This window comes from Phaseolus vulgaris, chromosome 8, assembly GCF_051622355.1.
Source record: "Phaseolus vulgaris cultivar YP4 chromosome 8, ASM5162235v1, whole genome shotgun sequence".
NCBI classification, from domain to species: domain Eukaryota; kingdom Viridiplantae; phylum Streptophyta; class Magnoliopsida; order Fabales; family Fabaceae; genus Phaseolus; species Phaseolus vulgaris.
In genome coordinates, this window is record NC_143505.1 from 2140329 (window position 1) to 2163688 (window position 23360).

The 23360-nt window shown below is 35.2% G+C and overlaps 2 protein-coding genes across 3 annotated transcripts; one reads left to right on the top strand and one right to left on the bottom strand.

Moving 5' to 3' along the window:
• The first annotated feature begins 307 nt into the window (after positions 1-307).
• LOC137823762 (SMAD/FHA domain-containing protein) lies at positions 308-8319 on the top strand. The gene is made up of 11 exons (XM_068629023.2): positions 308-757; positions 1686-1765; positions 2641-2696; positions 3518-3566; positions 4524-4670; positions 4845-4940; positions 5724-5837; positions 6001-6131; positions 6369-6616; positions 6780-7631; positions 7715-8319. The coding sequence occupies exons 1-11, from the start codon at positions 415-417 to the stop codon at positions 7762-7764; spliced, it is 2166 nt and encodes a 721-aa protein (XP_068485124.2). The 5' UTR covers positions 308-414; the 3' UTR covers positions 7765-8319.
• Positions 8320-9346: 1027 nt separating this feature from the next.
• Positions 9347-21740, bottom strand: LOC137823763 (DNA-directed RNA polymerase 2B, chloroplastic/mitochondrial). 2 transcript variants are annotated; one of them, XM_068629024.2, is made up of 19 exons: positions 20480-21740; positions 19564-19779; positions 19346-19479; positions 19192-19258; positions 17751-17809; positions 17043-17160; positions 16763-16876; positions 16424-16555; positions 15929-16345; positions 13637-13687; positions 13104-13174; positions 12289-12373; positions 11937-12089; positions 11786-11860; positions 11570-11659; positions 11423-11470; positions 10712-10826; positions 10366-10469; positions 9347-9964 (listed from the first exon to the last, which is right to left on the bottom strand). In XM_068629024.2, exons 1-19 carry the CDS (start codon positions 21524-21526, stop codon positions 9854-9856), a joined length of 3207 nt encoding a protein of 1068 aa, XP_068485125.2. In that variant the 5' UTR covers positions 21527-21740; the 3' UTR covers positions 9347-9853. The 2 variants fall into 2 exon arrangements, 1 of the variants encoding a protein (XP_068485125.2); XR_016514654.1 differs by lacking the exons at positions 9347-9964; positions 10366-10469; positions 10712-10826; ... (7 more) ...; positions 15929-16345; positions 16424-16555 and having other exon boundaries at positions 16808-16876; positions 16969-17160.
• Positions 21741-23360: the final 1620 nt, after the last annotated feature.

Here is a 23360-nt window from a genome sequence, read left to right on the forward strand (position 1 = left end):
TAGGAGTTTGATGGAAGAAATCATAAATTTAAAATTTTTGAATATTTTCAGTTTTTTGTTTTAAATTATTTTATTTTTTTTAAATATCTTTGGCAATTTTAAATTTATTAAATTTATTTTCTTTATTTGCGCACAGAGTATTTCACCTTCAAATACAAAATTTAATTTTGATAATAAAACTATTTAATATTTAAAAACCAGAAAAAAGGTAAAATTGTAATACAGTAAAAGATACTCATCACCATATTCTTTTTTATTTTCCTTTGAAATATTAAAAAATCCATTTAAAATATATATATATTTTTTTAATTTTCATTGCCCAAAACACGTTGTTTTTGTTGATGTTCCTTTTCTTCTTCTTCTTCTTCTTGAACATCTCAACTTCAACATCTCTCTCTGTTGCGAAGAATCGCAATGGCGAATTCCATGGGTCCCCCTCCCCCCATAAACCCTAATCTACCAGACACCGCCCCGTCAATGCTTCCTCCTCGCGATTCAACAGAACCCCAACCGCCGCCGCCGCCGCCGCCGCCGCCTCCTAACGATTCGCACAAGCCTCCCTCGCAGGGTGTGGCGGTTCCTTACAAGATTCCCCCATGGAGTGCTGCCCCTTGTCACCAGTTCTACCTGGAGGTTCTCAAGGACGGTTCCATCATCGACAAATTCGACGTTTGCGAGAAAGGAGCTTACATGTTTGGCCGATTGGATCTCTGCGACTTCGTGCTCGAGCACCCCACTATTTCTAGGTTTCATTCTGGTACGTTATGCTATCACACTTTCGCATATTTCTCTCTTCTGAATTGCGTGACACTACATTTATCAGACCCGAAACGGGTGATTTGTTTGGTGGAGTGAAGTTCCATACTACAAAATTGCTTTGCTTATGATAAACTATGTTGTGGATAGTCTCTGCCTTTTGTGATTCTACTAATATGAAGTGTTGAGTTTTAGCTACTGAACGTCTCTGTAGACAAGGGTGTGGTTTTTTTACCTATGTTGTCATTTTGATGAAGGATGTGTTAATTTGGATTTCAGACGTTTATTATCATTCCACTCACCCCCTACACACAAAGTTGGAGCATATAAATCATATACTTCAAACTTCGTACGAATATGATCATTATTTTCATGGACAAAGTGGAAGTCTATTTCTATATGCTTAATAAGTAGTTGAGTTGTTTAGTTCAAGAAGATTAGAGTCGATTATTTCCTACCACACGTCAGATTATATAAACCCATTTCAGCGTGCACTATCATAATAGCCAATGTGACTGGATTACCTGCATCCATTTTGAAAACATCTAAAAGTCACATTGATGTTATGGGCAACTTTTTGAATTTCATAATCAATGTTTACCTATCAGTTAGACTGTGGCATTCTTGCTCAAATTATAGGGTTTTAGGTATCGAAGAAGGCAACTGAAGGAATAGAGATTTTGAGTATTGTAACATGATACAAAACGCCAAGTACTAGCACTCATTCATATCAATACAATATCACAATCCTAATTAAATACGGTGACAAATCATGAAATAAGAGTACTTACGAAAACAAAGGAGACAGGGAAACTATGCTGAGGAGATATTGTCTAAATTGTTTTAATATCAAATAGTTTTCACATATTTTAGCAATTTATAAAGCTCGTCCATGATTCTTACCAAGGTTTTCATCTGTCTTTTGTTAGTTATTCAGTTTAAGAGAAGTGGAGATGCATATCTCTATGATCTTGGGAGTACTCATGGAACTTTTTTGAACAAAAATCAGGTATTATATAGCATTTCCTCTCCCTCTTAAATTATGGTGATACTTTCTTGAAGATATCAAATGCTTATTGTGATCCCTCTGCCTGATTTATTTCATGTTTGGGATATATACTGCGGAAGAGATGCTGGAATTGTCAATTTAGCTATACAAGTTCTTATTCTTAAATTATGTTTTATTTGATTTCCCCTTTCCTCCTATTTAATGCTTTCACGTGAGGCATAACAACTGTTGTTAACATGCATCTTTGCCACCACTACTAAGTAGACTGTAGGAGAAAGAGTCAGCTAAGCTTATTTGCTGATATGGTTCAGTCAGACATACTTTTGCCAAAACCTTTTCCAAAAGTGATTAACAGAACCCCATGTTTTAAAAATCCTTTAATTACCTCATTTGCTACTTGGGATGCTTCTAAAATATTTTCTCCTGCACAAAATGAGTTATGTTTATCAATTAAAGACATCATTTAGCTAAAGCAGAAATGATATTGGCAACAGTCTCGTGTAGTACTAGCTTGTAAGAAGATTATTGAGTCCGTAATCTTTTGCAATGCAAAAGCAATCCATTAATCCAGGGAATAACAATGCTACATTGCAGTGGAACTCATTAGCATTTTCAAAAGATTATGATTTTGGTATTATCCTGATCCAAATGATGTATATACATAAAATATTTTGTATGGCCGCATTATATTAACAACTCTATAATTGGTGGATTCACAAAAATCAATTGAATTTTCACCTTAGTTGTGATTTAATTTATCATTTTTCACCTTAGTTAATGCATATTTGGGCCCAGCTGCTAGGAAAAATGTCTGCAGATTTTGAAACTTTATAGAATCAATGTCTTAAATCCTTTTCCTTTTCCTGTATGGTTAGGTGGAAAAGAACACATATGTTGACTTGCATGTTGGTGATGTCATTCGATTTGGCAGGTACGTATATTTTTTTGTTTGTTTTCTATTATGCTCAAGAACAAGTCTTTTCCTCTTGCCCATACTGTTCTAGTTTTCACTTAAGCCATTATTACTTTTTTTATTATTTCAGACAACTAAAGTTTATTTATTTATTCTATTTCATGTACTAGGTATCTATTATTGTTACAATCTATGCAGTAGTTATTAAGCCATTAAGAGTAGTTAGTTGCAGATTTTTTGAGGAACTCTTGCTTCTTAAAGGGATATGTGATTAGTCCAGTTTAATTGTTTGACGTGTAACAAGTCCATTTGAATTAGTGTATGACATTTTACCTAGAAATAACTTCTTATAGAATGCAAATTTAATCAATACAACAGTACTTATTGTCTGACCACTAATATACAATTTCATACACTTTAAAAATTATTTAAAAGTTTATCATATCACTTAATTTTAATGGACAATATGATATTTAAAAATATGTAAATATTCATTATTAGAGAACTTGTGTATAAAAAATTTAATTATGTGAAATTTGATAGACATGATCATTAAGATAATATAACTAACTTCAATAGTTGAATTGATTGAATTTGCATTCTACAAAAAGTTATTATAGATGTAATTTGACTAAGTTTTACACCTGGTGTAAACGGATCAAAGTAGTGGTCATCCCACCACCGCTATAGCATTTTTGGGAAGATGGCCTCTCTGCTATAAACTAGTATGGTGGTGTACATATGAAGATGATAGGATTGAATGGATTTTCATCTGCAAGAAATTTCATTTTCCTAATTTATGTTTGTATATATGCATTCATCTTGTATTACATTCGCAGGTCATCTCGCATGTTCATTTTTCAAGGACCGCCTGACTTGATGCCTCCAGTAAGATCCCGACTTTTTTTTTCCGTTACATTTGTGACTATTTATTGTTTTCTGTTGGAAAATGTGTCCCACTACCTCTATTCAAAGGGAAAAAAGGAAGTGTCCCGGCTTCCCGTATTTTATGTGCTTGGGGTTAATTGATTTTGCAGAAATTTCCTTTCTTGTAATTCCTTTTTGCAAATAATTGTGTAAGAAATAAACTCTAGGATATAGAACAAGATTCTCACAGCAAAAGTTCTAAGGTATTACGAAGAATGACCTGAGATATGTTTAATAGCTTTACACTTCCTGGGATGCTTCTATGTGTCTTAAAAGACTTCTGTTTTTTTATTTATAGGCTCTCTTGAAAAAAATACCCGTTGGAGATACATTGTGAGTTTCCAATGCTTCGTCTGATATCTCATTCGAGAGAAAGATGTTATGATGCATTAAATGACACATAATGCATTTCACCAATTTGATCTCTTCATTAGATAAAATAAACAATTAGTTTATCTTACTGAAATTGGTAGTGAGACCTGCTTGTATGTTGCTGCAGTGTCTTTCTTGGACACCTTTTACTCTATGTTCAAGGTCCATGTTTTGATGGTTCGCCTTGACCAAGAGATTGTGTTTGCGTTAAGCACCAATGCTGTAATACCTTTTTAAAATAACACAGTATGCTTGAAGAATATTAGTTAAAAAAGATGAAACATTGACTATATCATAAAGGCTTTTGGACTATATCGTGCAAGGTCCTTTTGGACTGAAACATCTACATACCTACAGATGAAGCATCGTCTGATTAGATGAACCATTCATCTGGTGTCTTAAATATGTTTTGTTGTTTAACATAAAAAAAAGGGGCTATAAGCATCTTTGGTCTAACATTTCTTCTCTTCACCCTTTATTTTTATTTTTTTTCTGATCATTACTGCAGCGCACCCTTTAATTTTTCATGTTGGCATTATTTTGTAGGAAACTAATGCAAAACTTATGAAAGAAGTGAAGATGCGGGAAGCAATGTTAGATAGGGAAGCTTCAGTCCGAAGAGCAAGGCAGGAAGCATCTGTTGCTGAGGGTATATCCTGGGGCATGGGTGAGGATGCTATTGAAGAAGAAGAGGTTTGTAGAGCTTGTAATTATATGATAATCTATTTTTTTGTGTTTGAACTTCATGATTAATTATGAATATTTTACATGTTCAGACCTCAGAATCTACTTTTTCTGTCAAAACTCGAGTTGACTATTTAGTATTTAAGTTTTCTGATTCATTAGCTTGATGGATTCACATTTCAGGATGAGGCTGAAGAAGTGACCTGGCAGTCATACAAAGGACAACTTACAGAAAAACAAGAAAAAACCCGTGAGAAAATAATCAAAAGGATGGAAAAGGCGAGTCTTTCTTTTTAATTTGATTTCCCATGCTGTCTTTTATTTTGAAGTATAATCCAATTGAATATCACACTACTTTTCTTATAGCAGTCAATGGTCAGCCCTGTCATCATATCTAATTCTCAAATTGAATGCTAACCATATGATTTAAAAGATATTAATGCCCTGTTGAGATCCCAGAGATGAGAGAGTTAACTAGGGTTTTTATTTGCAAAAAAAAGTTCACCAGTTGATCAACCCACTTTTTTGGCATTGCATAATTCATGCACATCTGCCAAGCTCAAGCTTTCATCTTAGCATGAAAGTGATTATGAATATTTTCCCAGTGTTCCCATGAATTTCTGCCACCAATTTCATGAGTAAGTTCAGAAGAAGAAAGTGAGACAAGCAATTGATCCTGCAACTCCGAAGCAGTGTATGTAGGATTCTCGATTCCTGCCTCGTGGTCAGATTTAGAGAGAAACCACAAAGGAGATCCGGGTGGTGGATTTGGATCCATAACCATGAGAGAGGCTCTAGAAGGTCATGATGCTATCTAGAATTTCAGAGAGAGATTTTCTAATTCTGAAAATATGATAGAACTGAATCAAGTCAATGTCTACAGATTCCAATATTTATTATGCACACTATTAGACTAGTCTAGGAAGCCAACTATACTAACAGGTTTAACTAACCTGCAACTGTTACAACATAATGTAACCAAAAGATACGATGATGCACACAGCCGCATACTCTAACACCTATTAACCATGACAGTAATTTGTTTTCTTTTTCTTTGTTCAGATTGGTAATATGAAGAAAGAAATAAATTCTATACGAGTTAAAGACATTTCTCAGGGTGGATTAACTCAAGGCCAACAGGTTCAGATTGCTAGGAATGAACAGAGAATAACACAGGTATTGGAGAAAATAAATTTTACTGGAGCCTTATATATTGTTCTCAATATTCCGTGATTGTCAGAGGTTTTAGAATTACAATTTTTTTCCTATCATGCTATCCTGTTAATTGGGTAAATATTTGTCAGATGAGCTTATAAGCTGATTTTTTTTAATGGGATAGATATTGGAAGAACTTGAGAACTTGGAAGAGACACTGAATGATAGTATTCGAGAGAGTCTTGGTGCACGTACAGGAAAAATGACTCATGGGAAGAAGAAAGGTGCAATTGAAGAAGAAGAAGAATATGTTAGGTATAACACCATTGATGGAAGTCATTTTTGTGAAAGTGGAAATTTATGGAGATGAATTTCATGTCTGAATATTAACTGTTAAATGCTTTACTTGTTTGTATATATTTGGAATCTTTTGTTCTTTTGGAGTGAAGCAACTGCTATGTTTAATGTCCTTGCTTGGCACTTTCATTCTGCAATATTTATAGTGATGTACCAAAACTAAAGTGCATGTTGGTATTTACTTGTATTGTTCAGTGATGATGATGACTTTTATGACCGTACCATGAAAAAGCCTTCACATCAGAAACCTGGTGACAACCAGTCAGTTGAGACTGCAGATACTCTTCTTGATAAGAGAGATGCGATCACGAATGAAATGAATGAAAAGAAAGAGTTGCTTATGATTGAAAAGAACAATATTTTGTCAAAGTCAAATAGTGCCACACAAGATGAAGTTGATGACTCACTTGATGCGTACATGTCAGGGCTTTCATCTCAACTAGGTGAGTTCCTTTAACTAAACATATTAAGCTTTCAATGTTTTGGGTTATTAAAAGATATAATGTACACAGTTTCATTTTTCTACATTTTATGCATCACTATGTGCAACGTCATGTCTTAAGCTGCACATAGTTTGTGCTTAACCATTCTGATCTTTTCTGTCAGTGCAAGATAAAAGTGTGCAACTTGAAAAGGAATTGTCAACTCTTCAGTCTGAGCTGGATAGAATATGCTACCTGTTGAAGATTGCTGACCCAACAGGAGAAGCTGCCAAGAAAAGGGAGTTGACAGTGCTTGAACCCAAACCAAAAATTTCTGAAAATACCTCTACCGTCAAGAAGAAACCACCTGCAGAAGCACAGAAAAGCAGTGAGCCTTTTGCAAAGGCAGATAACAAGAAAGCTAAGAAACCACCTGTGGAAACCCAGATCAGCGAGACCTCTGTCAAATCAGGTGACTGTATAGAAGGAGAAAAGGATGCTGCTGCAACTTCGGGTTCAGACAAGTTGGAACCTGACTGTGACAAGCTGGAGGCTGAGAATGTTGTATTTGCTGTACCAAAGCCCCAATGGCTTGGGGCTGTAAAGGATAGAGTTGCAGATGATACCCAAGAGTCGATGCCCTCTCTGAACGTGCACGACAAAGACGAGTCCAATCAGTTTGTTGACTACAAGGACAGGGGCAAAATTTTGGGCAGTGGTGATAGTGCAAAGGCTTCAGCGGAATCTAAAATTGAGTCTGCTGCTGGTCTAATTTTAAGGAAACGGAAGCAAGTTGACACAACTGCAGCAAATAGTAATGACGCCTCTCAACAATTGACATCTTCCACGTCAGGGGAAAAAATGGCTGAGGATGCTGTGGCACTACTATTAAAGCACAATAGGGGGCTGTATACTGATGAAGAGGAGGAAAGATGTGAAGACCAAGAGAGAAGGGGCCCTAAAAGAGTGCTTGGGCCTGAGAAACCATCCTTCTTGAATAACGAGATGGATTATGACTCATGGATTCCACCTAAAGGTAATAATATTTTGGTTCAGATTTGACCATGTGCTTGAATTGCCATTTTATTGGATGATCATACATTGTTTTGCTTTCTGCAGGACAATCAGGTGATGGACGTACTTCCTTGAATGATAGATATGGCTACTAAGGTCCGGTGATGTGCAGCACTGTTCATTACAAGAAGGGAGTTTAGGCTGATATATATTGGCGAGGGAGCAGGCACACTTTACTCAGCATTGATGCACTTAAATGCAGGGTTTTGGTTGAATATGACTTTCAGTGACTTCAAATCCCTTTTAAGGAAGTGAAAGGATCATGAAGTTTGTTGGTGAAAGGACTACTGTAAACGACACATGGCGGGTTGAAAAGCATTTTAGTAAAATGTAGTGACAACAGATGTGCTTGACTGATACAGTTGTCAAATGCTTGCTGCATGTTCTTAGTAAGAGGTTTGGAATGAGGCAGGCTACGCCATTCCTGTTCTGATTAATAGCAAAGCAGTTTACACCCAAAACTCGTGCTCCTGTCCTTTGGAATGTAAGGGTTGTTTTGATGTCATTATAATGTATTCTTTAAAATGTCGATGCTTATCAGAGGAGGGCTTTGTGATAACTTTTCAGCTGTGGTAAGTGTCTATCGAAATTACTCCGATCAAAGGGCTGCCTGCACTCTTAAACTTCAACAAAATTCTTGGTTTTCTTTTTATAGTTGTCTTTAAACATGGTTAAATACGACGAAGGATATAGAGAAATACATGGTTAAGTACGGATAAGAATACTAGTTGGTTATGTATGTCATTTGTGACCTTGTTTGAGTTCTGCTACATACTGATTTATATGGTTTAAAGACAATAAAAATATAAAAAAAAACTAATTGTGGAATAGGAGTTACGCAAAGTTTTCAATGATACATTTAAGAATAACACACTGATGCCAAAATAAGTTAAGAAAACTTTGATCTCAAATGGAACTCTTCAGTTGGTAAGAAAGGAGAATTGAATGAGACATGATAAAATCCACTTGTGCGAGGAAAGGGTGAGAAATTAGGAGGCAAAGAACGATATATCCACAAAAACATGCGATCTGGAAGGCAATACCAGCCTTTGAACAGAATTTTTTGAAGTCATGATTTATATATTATAAATAGGAAAGAGTATGTTTTGGCCTTAATTAATATAAAAACTAAATTTACTTACTTTTTAAAACTTTGATGATTAATTTATCAATTTGAAAATATAAATACCAAAACCAAATTTGATTAAAGAGTACACAATAAAAAATAATTGTAGTCCTTTCATTGTCATAGGAAGCAATGATTCGACACTCATTTTAAAAATGAACCATCATGAAAGTATTAGCTTCTATAACAAATGGTCCCTAAAAAATTATATAAGTAATCTCTTAATTAGAAAACACATTCAATAATCTTCAAATATTATAAAATCCTATGAATTAGTCTCTAAAGGTTAGCCAAATATATAAGCAGGGCTAAATTAATATATTTTTGGAAATTACTGGTATAATTTCATTATTTTATGGACTACTTAAAAGAAAGGGCATTACTTCAAAGACTAATTTGGTAATATCCAACTCTATGCAGGAGGATAATTACATTACCAGAGTAAAGTCAAGTGTCAGGTTCATCACACTTTGTCATGCAATAACTAATATGGCATGCATTAATCACTAGGCCTTTACAAGTTGATACACGTATACTATAAATCATGTAACTAGTCCCAGCAAAAATGTCTCTTCATATTTACAAAAATAAAAAAGCTTGTACAAGTGTCTCTTCATATTTACAAAAATATAAAAAAAAAAAACTTGTACAAAAGTGAATTAACAGTGTAGAATTCCCTGTTGATTTCAAGATGCTGCTGCTATCCATACCATAAATTGCATGGTGAGTGGGGAGCAGAATTGTCACAGATTCGCCACCCATTGTTAATGATGCTCCAGACCCTTAAAATTAATAAATGAAATTCGTTGCGCGGAAATGGCAAATTCAAACCTTTGGCTCTTCTTCGTAGCCTTCAGAAAGCTGCACCAGCATCAAAGCTTTCTGTCTCGTATACTGTGTTAGCAAGGGGTGAATTTCCTATCATACCATAAAGGTACTCCTCAAGGCTCTGGGTGCCTTTGAAGATATATGCCGCCATTGAAATAGCCTCTCAATAATGGATATTTTCAGAAGACGAGCTGTTCTTGCCAAGCCTTAGAGAAGGCTGCAGATGGTGATCAGTTGAAGAAATATGGTGACTCTAAAACTTCCCTCAAGTCAAAGTCTCCTCGTTCAGGCAAGGGTGGAAAAGATAATGATGGGAAAGAACTCTGAAAGCTTTCCAGTAACTGTTCACAAAATAAATCAGAAATCCAGCAATAATGTATAACTATCAAAACAACACAAGATAAAAAAAAATGATTAGAATTGAGTAACAAAGCAAGATGCCGCTCTGATTCTTTTCTTTTGCAAACCCAAAAAAATTCCAGAGTCCACACATCTTTTGGAAATAACAGTGTCCTGATTTTCCCATCTTTATAAGAAAAGAAAGTACTGTTCAAATCCCAGAAAACAAAGCACACTCCACAAAGAAACATCTGTTATTTATTTACAGACATCTAAGATCATCAATCTGAGGCCAATTCAACAAAAGAATATTTACATTAATGCAATCAGTTTCACCACAAATATGATTTAAATAGATGGGAACAATAGCATTGGATATAAATAATGAGCATTGAAACCATACATTTTCCAGTACTGGGGTCTCGTAGAGTTCTACAAACTTCTCTCGAAGCAATCTGTTCATTTTATCAACATCACATGCATGTGTCCAATATGAATCATGAACCCCTACAAGCATGCAGTAGAAATTATTCATCAAGGGCATAATAATTTAATAACTAAATATGAATGGAAACACCACAAGCTTGGGTCCCTTGGTCGTTCAAATTCCTGGTATTCAGCACCTCCATATATGGGGTATAGCACACCCACCCCAGGCACCAATTTAGTGGTGGGGCTGGCCCTACTCCCCATCAAGGGTCCTGTACTGTAAAAGGGGGAACTACAGAAAGTGCCGATCAAGGAAATACCTGCAAAATCCAAGCCTTCCTTTTTGCAGGCAACTGCAGTCATCATCATATGAGAACCATCAAGCGAGTGAACAAAATTTGGTGGAAATGCTGTCCTCTGCCTCCTAACCATGACCTAGAATATTTGAATTGAAAACAGACAATTTAAATCTGAAAAATGTAAAATAAAATACCAACCCCCAAAGTTTATATGAAGATGAAAATATTTGAAATGACAATGGGCATCTCACTAAGGACCAATTGGAATCACAAATTCCCAGCATAAATTTTAACCTTTTTTATTGCAAGTTTACACTGCAATTATTTTGTGGTTTTCTACAAAATATTCCTGTCTTCCATTTTCTGCTCAGTTAACAAAGTTGTTAAAACTTTCATACAGATTTTTTACATACACAAATTGATGAACATAATTTCAATGTGCAATATAAAAAAATTTGATATTAATTGAGAAATCATTTCAGTTTTTTACCAGCTCCTTGAGCTATTCAAAAAAATAAACAAAAGCAATTCCGAAACATTGGCCAAGAAGCTCAAAGTTGGGTTTCCAAGATTTGATACAGCAACCAATCAATGGGCATCTTCACACATACTCTCTCATCTCGCATATCAAATCACACCAGCAAGATATTATATTTAAGATTAAGATGGGAGAACATTTTTGGGGAAGGGGATCCCAATATTATTCAAAATAATGAAGTAAAATTCACTTACCTTGTCTGTTTCTCGTTGCAATGTCAACATCTGAAGTGAAGTTTTGATCTGCAAGCACAATAATAGTAGCTTATTAACCTACAGAGACCCTTGAAATCCTAAGAACTTGAAAGAAGTATCAAGGATGTAAAAATTCTATTTACTCACAATATGTGTTCCTAGTTTTCGGTAAGGTTGCACCACAGGAAGTCCAAGAGGAGTGCTCCAGCGTACTGGTTGATTTTCGGATGCAATTATCTGTTTAAATTCTTAGTTATTAAGACCATAAACTAAGTATAAACTTAAAATACATTTCGTTCTCTCTCCATTTCCAGGTATAAGAATATGCACAGTGTGCACATCAGTACAAGTAACATAACATACTTTTGCACAGTCACCAAGCCAGGTCATGATACCTCGCGCACCTTGAAACATTTCCTCTAAGGCAGTTAAGGTGACCTGAGAAGTGAGAAGGGAATAAAGATGAAACAAACAACAAATATACACCTAATAGGTATTTAAAACAGCCTCAAACCTTTGCAGCGTAACAAGAAGCACCAAAGAGCTCTGCATCCTCTGAAATGGCATTTCTTTCTTTCAATCTCCTCTTTATCTGTTCCCGTGCACCAATGTAAGTGACACCATACACTGATGTCATCACTGTCTGCTTAACCAATTTTCTGTCCACCTATACAAAACTCAAGATCAGCACAAAATAAGAGGAGATAAAGTGAAAAGGGAAAAATGCACCATTACCGAGAACCAGTTACACAATAAATATATTTATGATTCCAGGAAAACCATAATTTACACTTTGCAACAACCATAAGTAACCAATCTCCTTGCATAAATACGAACCTCATCATGTCAAAAGAATGGAAAATAACCTGATTAACTAAATTCCTCGCATGAACAGCATCAGGAAAAATTGCAGGATCTTTCTGAGCATCCCTATGCATAATGTTTGATACTCTGCATAGAAATCATTTTTCTACAGATGAGATGTTTATTTTGAGAACATCTACCCCACAAGGAAAGATTCGTGTCTACAAAAAAGATGGCTGCACAACCAAAAGAAAAGAAAAGTGTTCCACACAGAATAACTACAATTAAATAGCAGGCCTATGACATAAATGGATGAGAGCACATGAGTGCACAATATAGTACATCGTCCATAGAGGACAAACACTGCCTCCATTCAAATTCTAACAATTCTAAACATTGTGAGGAACATAGCTAAAAACATTCGCAGGAATTGTTTCCTATGAATGTCATATTTTAAACATTGAACCAAACATGCAAAACAGACTTTCTCAGCTTCAAATTCCTAGGAAACTAAAAATTTCCCTTGTACTAAGCGTCCACTGTGCTCTCCAACCAAAAGCACCAACCAGAATCATAGAAAAATGCTTAGAGAAATATTTAGCAGGTCTGTGTTCATTGAGGTGTCTACCCTCCTAAACTTCAACTTGAGAAGAAAACGATAGGACTCTGAGAGAGAAAATAGACGTACATATACATAGTAGGTCTAATCTTTCTGAAAAAAACAGTATTATGTTTAACATCTATTTGCATTCAGGACATTATATATTTGTTTCATGTCATGTATAAATATTATTTTTGTTTTTTCTCAAAAAAAAATGAAACCTAAAATCAAGCAGTTCAAATTTTAAGCTATATAGGTAAGAATACACAAACGCACCTAGCTGCTATTCCTGAGTAAACATCTGCTGGCTTCTCTCCTGCAACTAGATTGACAGCAACAGCTCCTAACTGAATAAAAGTTAATAAATTACTTGACAGGTATTTTCTTTGGAAATACAATTGTTATATTCAAAAGTCGAAGAAATATAACAGATGGCATGCTAATCGCCAAGTGATAGGGACCAGAAACATATTAAGATTTCTTACTGAACATGTGATAATCACAATTCTGCTCATAAAGCAGTACAGGACGTGAGCATATGTTTAATCCAGTGCCATTTTTTACCAAGACTAATTTTGACAAAGCCCAAAGAGACAACAAACTTGACAGTAAAAATCAACTAAATAGTTCAAATGTACGGATATGTGATCTTAATCTACTCAAGCCAAAATCATTTTCAACAATTATCTAAAGCTTAAGATTCTGAGCAACATTCAGAATTGATATTCAGTCTCTATTCTCTAACTTGAATTCTGATATCTAGGACCAAAGAAATTGGAGGAAAAAAAACAATGTGACAAAGGCCTTACCTTGTCTCTCCCCAAGGCAGCATAATGTTGTAAGCCATTGCAGGAGCCATCCTAAGAGAGAATCATGGTAGTAAAAATAGTGATTAGTTAATAAACATGATTAATTTATTGCAGAGATGACAAAAATGATGAACTTTACAACGACAAGTATGAGCATTACATGGTTAATTGAGGTTTATAAAGTTCGTCAATGATTAATTCTAGCTGCCAAAGTTGAACTTGTAGGGAGTTCAAAAATCTGGGCACCTTGTTGAGATGTGTATATCTATTTTCCAGTAGTGATAACCAAAATTACTACCCTCTTGATAGCAAATACATCCATGCACTCCTGGTAGTACTCCCTCACATCAACTATATACTTTTACTCTTTATATAGAGATAGGTGAACAAATGCAAAGTATATGCACATATAATTATATGCAATTATATAGCCCTAGGTGTGTAAGGTTGCCATGAGAGTATGTTGCTACTCATGATCAAATTTTGGAATCACCAATAAACCCTAATATGACTTTGGAGTCATCTGCGTTCCTCCATATATACCTTAAAAAATACATACAAAGACACATACTTCGTCTACAGGAGAAAATAGAGCCTTTGCATCATAGTAATAATAAACCTTGACAGAGTTAATTCTAAAATTCATTCAAAAAGCAAACAATGTGACCACACTGGATATATCATTGACAGGTGTTGGAAGTTGCATGGGAAAACCTCCTCATTCACCCAATATCGCCTACACATTTACTGATGAATTACCTGTTGTTCCTACACTACCAATTGATATGCGCCTCCAATGACAATTCATGCACAATTAGGACATCTTAAGTTGACAAAGTTGCAGAAGATGGTGTCCACCTTTTAAAACATTTGTCTAACTTGAATTGAGCCAAATTAGTTAGGAAAACATATTCGTCTTTTTCTTGATGGTCTTAGTAAAAGTGTTTTGCTTCCTTTTTTATTAGTATCACTCTAATATTTGGGGTCCGTCAGGATTGTTTAACTTGTGTAAAAGAGTTAACCTTTTAGAATAGGTTAACTTGTTAGATTGCTTAACTTTTTGTTTTCACTACTGATGTAAGGTGTATATAAATGAATGGTTTTGCTAAGAAATAACCATGTTACAACATAGGTGTCATACTCTATTTTACTATCATTCTCCCCAAGAATGTATCTTCCTCATTATATATGTGATAAGGTGGTGATAAGGAGGGTATTGTCCAACTAAAACAATATCTTGATCTACAATTACAGAGTAAAACAATATTTTGCTCAACAATTATAGACAAAAGACCTCTAAAATTTGAGGTATTTCCTTGGTATAAAAGTAGCACAACTCAAGGATGGCTTAAATGCTCTAGGCTTCTAGAAAAAAGATGTCAAATGCTAAATATGCAGACACACCAATGGATCCGAATATCAAACTTGTTTCTGACCAAGGAGAACCTTGTGTTGACCCTGGGAGATACAGGCGGTTAGTTGGTAGGCTAAACTACCTCATTGTGACTCATCCTAACATTGCATTTGCAATGGACATAGTAAGCCAATTTTTAAACCCTCCTTGTCAAGATCATTGTGATGTTGTCATACAAAATACAAGGCAATCACATTAGTCACTTATGAGCTAATATGGCTAAAGCAACTCCTTAAAGAGCTTAAATTTGAAGAAAATTTTCATATTCACCTTATAAGTGAAAGCCAAACAACATTTCACATTGTCTCTAATCATGTCTTTCCTGAGAAGACCAAACATATAAAGGTAGATTCTCATTTCATAAGAGGAAAGTTAGAGTCTCGAGACACCACCACTAGATTTGTCAACTCTAATAAACAATTCGCTGACATATTTACCAAGTCACTAAGAAGAACAAAGATCAATTATATTTGCAGCAAATTGAGCACACATGACTTATGTGCTCCAACTTGAGGGAAGTGTGCTATAATTACAAAAATAAGGTGTGGATACTTTATAATCAAGAATATCTAGATTAATATGTATTATTATGAATGTTTATTCTCATATCACATCTACATTATTAAAAGATATTAAATCTCATTTATTTATTATATTGATTTCGATTTCGATTTCTCAATATAAACAAAGCACTCTCGTATTGTCTTAGAAACAGACATTTTATCTCAATGTCTCACTTTCCTGTAGTTTAACAAATATAAATAATTGGTTCAGACTAGGATTATGTAATGTGATATTTTGCCACTCCTAGTGTCGACCTAGTTAATTAGGTTATGGTATATTTTGATATGCTAAACTTCCTTCAACCATGCAAATACCTGATGTACTGGAATATGTGAGATGAATGTTTCTGGTGACGGGCTTCTCAAAGCTTCAGTTAAAGTTATGCACACAGCTAAGCACTGCAATGGATCTTCTGCTTTCAACCACCACCGCCTCCCTTCAAGAGGTTTGTCTGCAGAATCAAATATGTCTTCGAAATGATTTTCACTAAATGCTAGGCGTCCCTCATGGGATAGTTTATCAACACCACCAGCATAGAGATTTGCTAAGTGTATCTTCAGCCACTGTAGGCCAGACTTCCCTAGAGGGCGTCCATCTGCGAATTCCAATATTCCCCGGCATAAATCTGAACCTAGGTGATTTAAGTGTGGGTGCATGGGATATGCGCGCCCTCGGAAATCAACATTGTGTGGGTAGTAAAAACCCTCTTCATCCTTCATTTTCCGTGCTACCTGTACCCATATTGGTTGGGTCACCAGACAAAGAATATGGATTACAAACTAATGTACATATTGTTAAAAGAAGCTTACAGCAAGTTTAAGTTCTATGTCACAACGTAGTGAATATCTCTCTCTGTTCTCTTTCTGCACAGATTTGACTTTCCACTTCCATTTCTTTATCTTTGCTTCATCATCAGTATCTGGTTCATCAGGTAAAGGAACCTGGCAATAGAAATTTAAACACCATTTCAAACCATAGTCAAGTCTCTTAAAACATAATTTCAAAATATAAAATTCATAATCCATAGATCTTGTGAGATTTACGCATAGTAATAGTCAAACAAGTTAATAAGCTACAATATAATCAGTTGACAGTTATTAAAACAGAAAGAATTAACAAACAGACAGCAATCATTTAATTGTACTTACATCATCGCGGTCCACCAAATCAGCAAGACGGCCTCCACTAGCCCATATCCTGTCTACAACACTCAGTACCTTTTTATTTATCCTCCATTTCATATGCCCAAGAGTATCCAGAGCCTGATCACACGAGTTTATGTTTGTTTAAGAAAAATCTCTTCCCTAATTCTTATCTAGATAAAAGAATAGTGAAACACACTCGGTTCAAACACCTTCATTGGGTAACCCCAAATTTGTATGTAATGTAGTGTACCCAACAAGCATGATATCTAAAACAAATTCAGACCTCAAATACAGGCTCTAATTGCTTCCTAGGGGCCCTCTTAATAGCTTCACGTTGTTGCCTGACTCCATGAGTACGCATGACATAAGAGGGTAAGAACAAGTGTCCACCTTTGTCATAGCTGTGAAAGTACAACAACGAGAAAATGGAGAAGTCAGCACTTAACTCAGACATTCAGCTAAAAGAAAAAAAAATAGTGATTTACTTCTTGTAAACATTGATTCATGTGTTTGACCGTGTACAAGGAAAATGTTGATTCACATTTGGAAGCTAATTGTAAATGGCAGTTTACAGGGTTAATAGTATACTTGATTAGAACAATGTACATTGCAGACTTTCAATAAGCATAAAGTATCTTCAACAGCAGGAAAAAATAAAAAACCATTACAGAAGAAATGAAAACATGAATAACAGGTTGCCAATATGAAATAATAAACCCCTTAAACAAATGACAACCACAGCCCAAGCATTGCCACAGAGAAGCTAAGAGCTAATCCATCAACAACCAAATGCACCAAAGGATAGCATATTAAAGAGTATCATATGCTGATCATCTTCTTCAGATCTTTTTTACCTTGGTTAGAGTTTGGACCACCTTCTAGCCCCAATTCATAGCATTAGTCTAAACAAAAGCTTTGAAATCATACACATCTATAAGATTAAAATACAAAAAGGTAGAAAGACAGCAATTAAATGCGTAAGTTATCATACCCTGTCCAATTGACTGGTGGAACCAACATAGGCATATAAGGAATGACCATACTTCTTGCCTGTAGAAAAATGGAAAATTTCAAAATAAATAAATGATTTGTAGAATCCATGGACGAAAGCAGAGATGGTTATAAACATAAATATATACAAACAATATAAGATATTAAGATGCAATCATCAATTGAGAACTGATTGAAATAAACTGTACCTACGCTTTAGCTTTGATACACAATAAGATAAGCTAATAAACCTCTGAAAATTCATGCAATTCAATCAGAGAGATTGGAGAGAGTCACGTGAGATAACAGGAGCAATTTGTTCATTGACAACCATCTCCCCAATATGGTATGAACTTTTCCCACTAACTCTATTCATCTACACCCAAAGACTTGACAATAAAATATGGATCCTACATAACCACTATCCACACCATGGGCTATGGCACGGAGAGAAGTATATTTAAAAAGAAGAAACAAGCTTTGATGTGCCATAAGCATGGCTACAACACCAATTAACTTCAGGGTTTGCAGGTAAATCTATTCCCACCCCCATTGGGCACCAAAATCCATTTAGCAAAATGGTAGGCCCATTCAGCAAAAATACAAGAGATAATGAAAAGAGCAAGACGTCATAATAGTGGAGAGATATCCTTCGATGGGATAAGCAAGGAACTACATTCGTGGTTTTGAAGATAAAGATATAGTTTAGAAGCTTCAAGCATTGTGCTTCAACGTAAAAATAAACCACATTGACAACAAAATCTGCACATTTCTACAAAAGTTTATAGGATCAAGGGTTTAGGTCTTACCATGAATTGGGAGTAAGTCTATATAAGGACAATATTTAAGGTTGAACCACATTGACAACAAAATCTGCACATTTCTACAAAAGTTTTCTAGGATCAAGGGTTTAGGTCTTACAGTGAATTGGGAGTAAGTCTATATAAGGACTATATTTAAGGTATCCTGGTAAAATCACTAATCTAAAAGTCTAGGATAAATATTAAATTGGCAAGATTTTGGTGTTACAAGTAGGCAAGTAGGACTGTATTAGGCTAACAAGTAGGACTATAAAAGCTTGAAGTTCCCTAATAAATAGACTTATTGTGAATTCAAACTAGGAAAAAGATTAAATTGGCAAGATTTTGATCTAGCTAGATTCTCGTGTATCTCCTTAATTCTCTCCTCTCTGAACTTTATTATCAGCATCCTATGATTGTCAAGATCCAGCACTGTCATTATTATAAGTCAAACTTTTCCTAGCCCGGATTCAATTCAGGATCTAAATTATCAGTAAAGAAGTCCATGAGCTAAATCTCCTTTCCAAGCCAAAGGCAGCCTTGACAAATTACAATGCCTAGAATGTTATTGGGAGATATCCGGAATGATGAAAAATTCCATTTAAATTTCAACTAAAGAACAAAAGATGATGGAATACTTACAGTCCTGTCAAGTCCTTTAAGAATTAGAGGGTCACACTGAATAATACCATATCTTCTGCTTGATTTACTGTTTAAATAAAAAAAAATCCAGAACAACAATGTAAAATACTGCTGGAAAATTTAACTTGACTATGAGACAGAGAATAAAACTCACATTGACTCTTTTGTCACTGTTATAAATGAATGAATAAATGCAGGTCGGATATCAGGTGCATCATCCAGTAATTGATCTGATGGTGGTTGTATATATGCTGTTTGCAACAAGAGCTCAATTACACGGCTTCCAATCTGTGTGTGGAGAGGGTACTGTCTAGTTAAGAAGCAAACAAATAGCAGAAGTGAAATTTAGAGTGTAGGAGAGACTGCACAAACCTTAGTCTTTATGACTGATCCCCACGGTTTTGTATCGTCCTTGTCCTTCACCAGTCCCCTCACTGCGACTAGCTTTTGCTTTTTCATCAAATCAATGACTTTATTCCTCAGCTTTTGTTCGTCTTTGATGTCATCAACAGATTCAACTGCTTCCTTTTTCTTGCTTCTATCACCCTTTTTCTTCTTAGTTTTCTCCAAGAACTTGTGTATTCTAACCTGAACCATCAAATAATAAACAGTACATAAGGTTGCACCCATAAGAAGTGATTCAATTAAGATACCTATAGATATGAAATGTCATTCCCAAAGAAGTTTATTAATCAGAATAAACTGTAGAACATATATAACAGGACAAAAAGAATGAACATTTGCCGTTAGAAAGTCCCAATCCTTGAGCCTAATACTTAATCAGAATGTGTATGTGATATGGGGAGATATATATTAGCTTGAGTAGTTAGCAGTGTACTCCTCAGCTCCAGTTCCATACCCATAAAGACAGCCAAAAAAGCCTTAATCACACATATCCAGTACCATCTTATGATTGCCCCACCTGGCTCCATCCCCGCCTCCAAATAAGTGTACATTTTTTCTATTAAAAAACATATTAGTAAAGCCATATTTTTATTTCAACTTTTGAGGTAACTATGTAGATCTTCACCTCCTCCAGATATTCCCCTCTTCCATCTCCAACCTTTTAAACTTCCTTCACATTCCCATGTGCCTAAGGGTGTTCCTAGGTGAGATACAAAAGATCTGGGAACTTTCCAGTTCTTCTGAACTAACACGATGGGAACACACTCGAACTTGTAGAACATAGTTCAAAACAGTACGAAATGAACAATATAAAGTATGTGTGCACGTAAGACTGAAGTCAAACAAAACAACCACAAAAAACACGATCAATGCAACATCCCACCTCATTTTCAATGGCATCACCTATGCCGCACGCAGCCTGCACAACCCTGGCAGTGCCAATGGTGGCATGCTCGGTTCCGGTCATCAACAGCCCCATCAACTTATGCATTGCGATAACAGCCATCTTGTCTGCCGGCAACTGAACAAAGTAGGGTGCATAGGCTGTCCTGTTCCTCCCTGCATTATACATTTCCTGTTCCTTGGCAATGACATCCCTAAGAGGCTCAAACCAGCCAAGAAATAGCGACTTCATGTACGGCAAGTTGGGTGCCAGCTTCTGCTCACACATGTCCACCAAAAGCTCCCTATACTCCTTTACCGCCTCTTCCCACACCTCGGTCTCAATCTTCACCTGCCTTCTTCTCAACTCCTGGTACCTAGACTGCCCCACACCCTTCACCTGATTCCGCCACCTATGACCAACCACCTCCTTCTGCTTCTCCTTTTTCATCCCCTGCAGCAGTTCTCGAATGTCACCAATTGGGGCAGCCTCTTCCTGCACCAATTCACTCTTCTCTTCTTTCTCCATCTCCTGTAACAACAGTTGTTGAATTTCATCAGCCGGGGCAGCCTCTTTCTCCCCCAATTCACTCCTCTCTTCTTTATCCATCTCCTGCAAAAGCAGCTGCTGAATTTCAGCTGCAGCCTCCTCCTCCATCAATTGCACCTGCTCTTCTTCATCCATCTCCTGCAACATCAGCTGCTGAATTTCATCAACAGCAGTCCCATCTTCCTCTGCGTCAGTGGAAGAAACCGCCTCAGCAACGCCGGAGAACCCTTTAGCGCATAACCGAAACTGAAAACTGTCGCACCTAACACAGTATTGTTGTGACAAGTTGGACAGAATCTTGGTTCTGGGAGAGAAAAGGGAAGCACGGGAGAAAGATAGAACTCTGGGCGACTGGAAGCTGATCCTAACACCGCGGCAGGCTTGTTTGGCAGCGTGCCGCCACATGTTCGAGGAAATGGCTGAGAGAGAGGGTTGGAAAAGTAGCGGGCTGGGAAGAGAATCAAGTCCCTTGGCGAGGGAAACGGGGGAAGTGAACATCAAATTGAATGAAATGGGAACGAGACGAGAGAAAAAGGAAAAAGAGGTGCACTTGGTGAGCGTGGGAAAAAGGGTTCCAAATTCATAGAGCAGTGAGAATGTTGAGTCATGGAATGAATCAAAGTGTTTCGCCGCCTTTAACACAGAAGAAGATGCAGTACCCACAAAAACCCTCTCGCCACTCTGGGGTTTTGCAATTAACCTTTTAACAAAGATTCATATGAATTGTGTTCATTTCTAAATTATTTTATGATAAATTACTAAGAATAAATTCTCCAAAATATCAGAAAATCTAATAAAAATATATTGGTCATTTTTTCATTTTGGTTTAAATTCAAACATATATGTTTTTCAAATAATAATATTAACGTAGTTTTAATAAGAAGAAGTGAACTTGAATGATTAAAACAATACTATAAAAGTTATTTCAAATTCTTTTACTTTTAAAAACTAATGTAATTGTAGTTTATGTTTTGAGAATTAAAATGGTATATTATAAAAAAAAAGTGTTATGTTTAAATTTTTACATTATTTAATTCAATACATACCAAAAGTGATATGTGGTTTCGGGAGCATAAGTATGATTTTAAGTAATACATAATTTTTAAATATGAATTATTTATTAGATAAAAATACTAGTATGGTTGTCAAATGTTAATTCTGACTGAATTTGTAACTACTTAAATTGAAATCTTATTGAAGATGAATCCCTAAAACATTCATTGCAAGAAAAAGAAGCTTTACTCATTGTTTTATTCATTGAATGTTGGATTTTATGGTTGTTATAACCAAAGAGAAATTTCACGAAAAAAAAAAAACATAAACATGAGAAATTTAGTATTCGGTCAGAACATAATTGTCGTTTGAAAAAAAATATAAATAAATATAGTATTCGGTCAGCATGAAATTTAATTTTATAATAAAGTGTCCATTTATTTTGGAACTAGACCTCCCTTTGGAAATAAAATGAAATAAGATTTTTTCTCCTTCCATCTCCTATGCTCAAATATACTAAGAATTGATGTAGGTGTGAATGATTAAAGATATTTAGCTATTCAAAACTTTATAATAAAAGAAAAAGACTAAGAGTTCCAAAGTACACTAATATTTTGATATGTGTCTCACCATCTGATGATTTATAAGGTTTTAATTATAATTTTAGGATTTAAAATAATTGGTAACTAAAATATTGATAGTTAATTAAATATTAAATTAAAATTTAATTTATAATTTTTATTAATAATAAAATTACATATATTATTAATTGTCGATGGAAGTAATTTCTTTGATAGACAAATTCTCTTTGCACCTCAATGTCTTCTTCATACACCTCCAAATAAATTGTAAATTTCAATTCTACCCTTATCAGTATATTTTATGGTCTTTTTAATTTGGCATATATTTTTAAAATTGTATCCCAAATTCTACAATTCCGTATATAATACTGGATTGATAAATACATATCAAATTGTAGAATTCGCAATATATTATAAAAAAATTACTTTAAAGTAAAGTTTCAATTGAATTAGATATCCAATTGTAGAATGTTGTATCCCATCATAAATTATACATCAAATTATAAACGAAAATAAATCAAACAAAAAAAATTAAACTACGAGAACAAAGAAAGAAGGAGGTCACAGAAAAGAAAATGAGAGGGGTGCAATATGAGATTAAGGGGAAGTAGGATTTTAAAATTGTAAATAAGGGCAAAATTGTAAAATCAAGTGGATGTATGGAGGTGCAGAAGAAGACATTGAGGTGGTGCAGGGAGAATTTGGCCTTTGATATGAGTCTTTTCTAATGCTAAAATGAAAACGAAATATTACAATGA

Excerpts from the sequence above, each read along its gene's own strand:
- LOC137823762 (XM_068629023.2), top strand. The coding sequence starts at position 415 with ATGGCGAATTCCATGGGTCCCCCTCCCCCCATAAACCCTAATCTACCA. Across the intron at positions 4,671-4,844 it reads ATGCTATTGAAGAAGAAGAG|GATGAGGCTGAAGAAGTGAC; the intron begins GTTTGTAGAGCT and ends TTCACATTTCAG. Across the intron at positions 7,632-7,714 it reads CTCATGGATTCCACCTAAAG|GACAATCAGGTGATGGACGT; the intron begins GTAATAATATTT and ends TGCTTTCTGCAG.
- LOC137823763 (XM_068629024.2), bottom strand. The coding sequence starts at position 21,526 with ATGTTCACTTCCCCCGTTTCCCTCGCCAAGGGACTTGATTCTCTTCCC. Across the intron at positions 19,480-19,563 it reads GATCAGTCATAAAGACTAAG|ATTGGAAGCCGTGTAATTGA; the intron begins GTTTGTGCAGTC and ends CTCCACACACAG. Across the intron at positions 17,810-19,191 it reads TTAAAGGACTTGACAGGACT|GCAAGAAGTATGGTCATTCC; the intron begins GTAAGTATTCCA and ends ATTTTTCTACAG.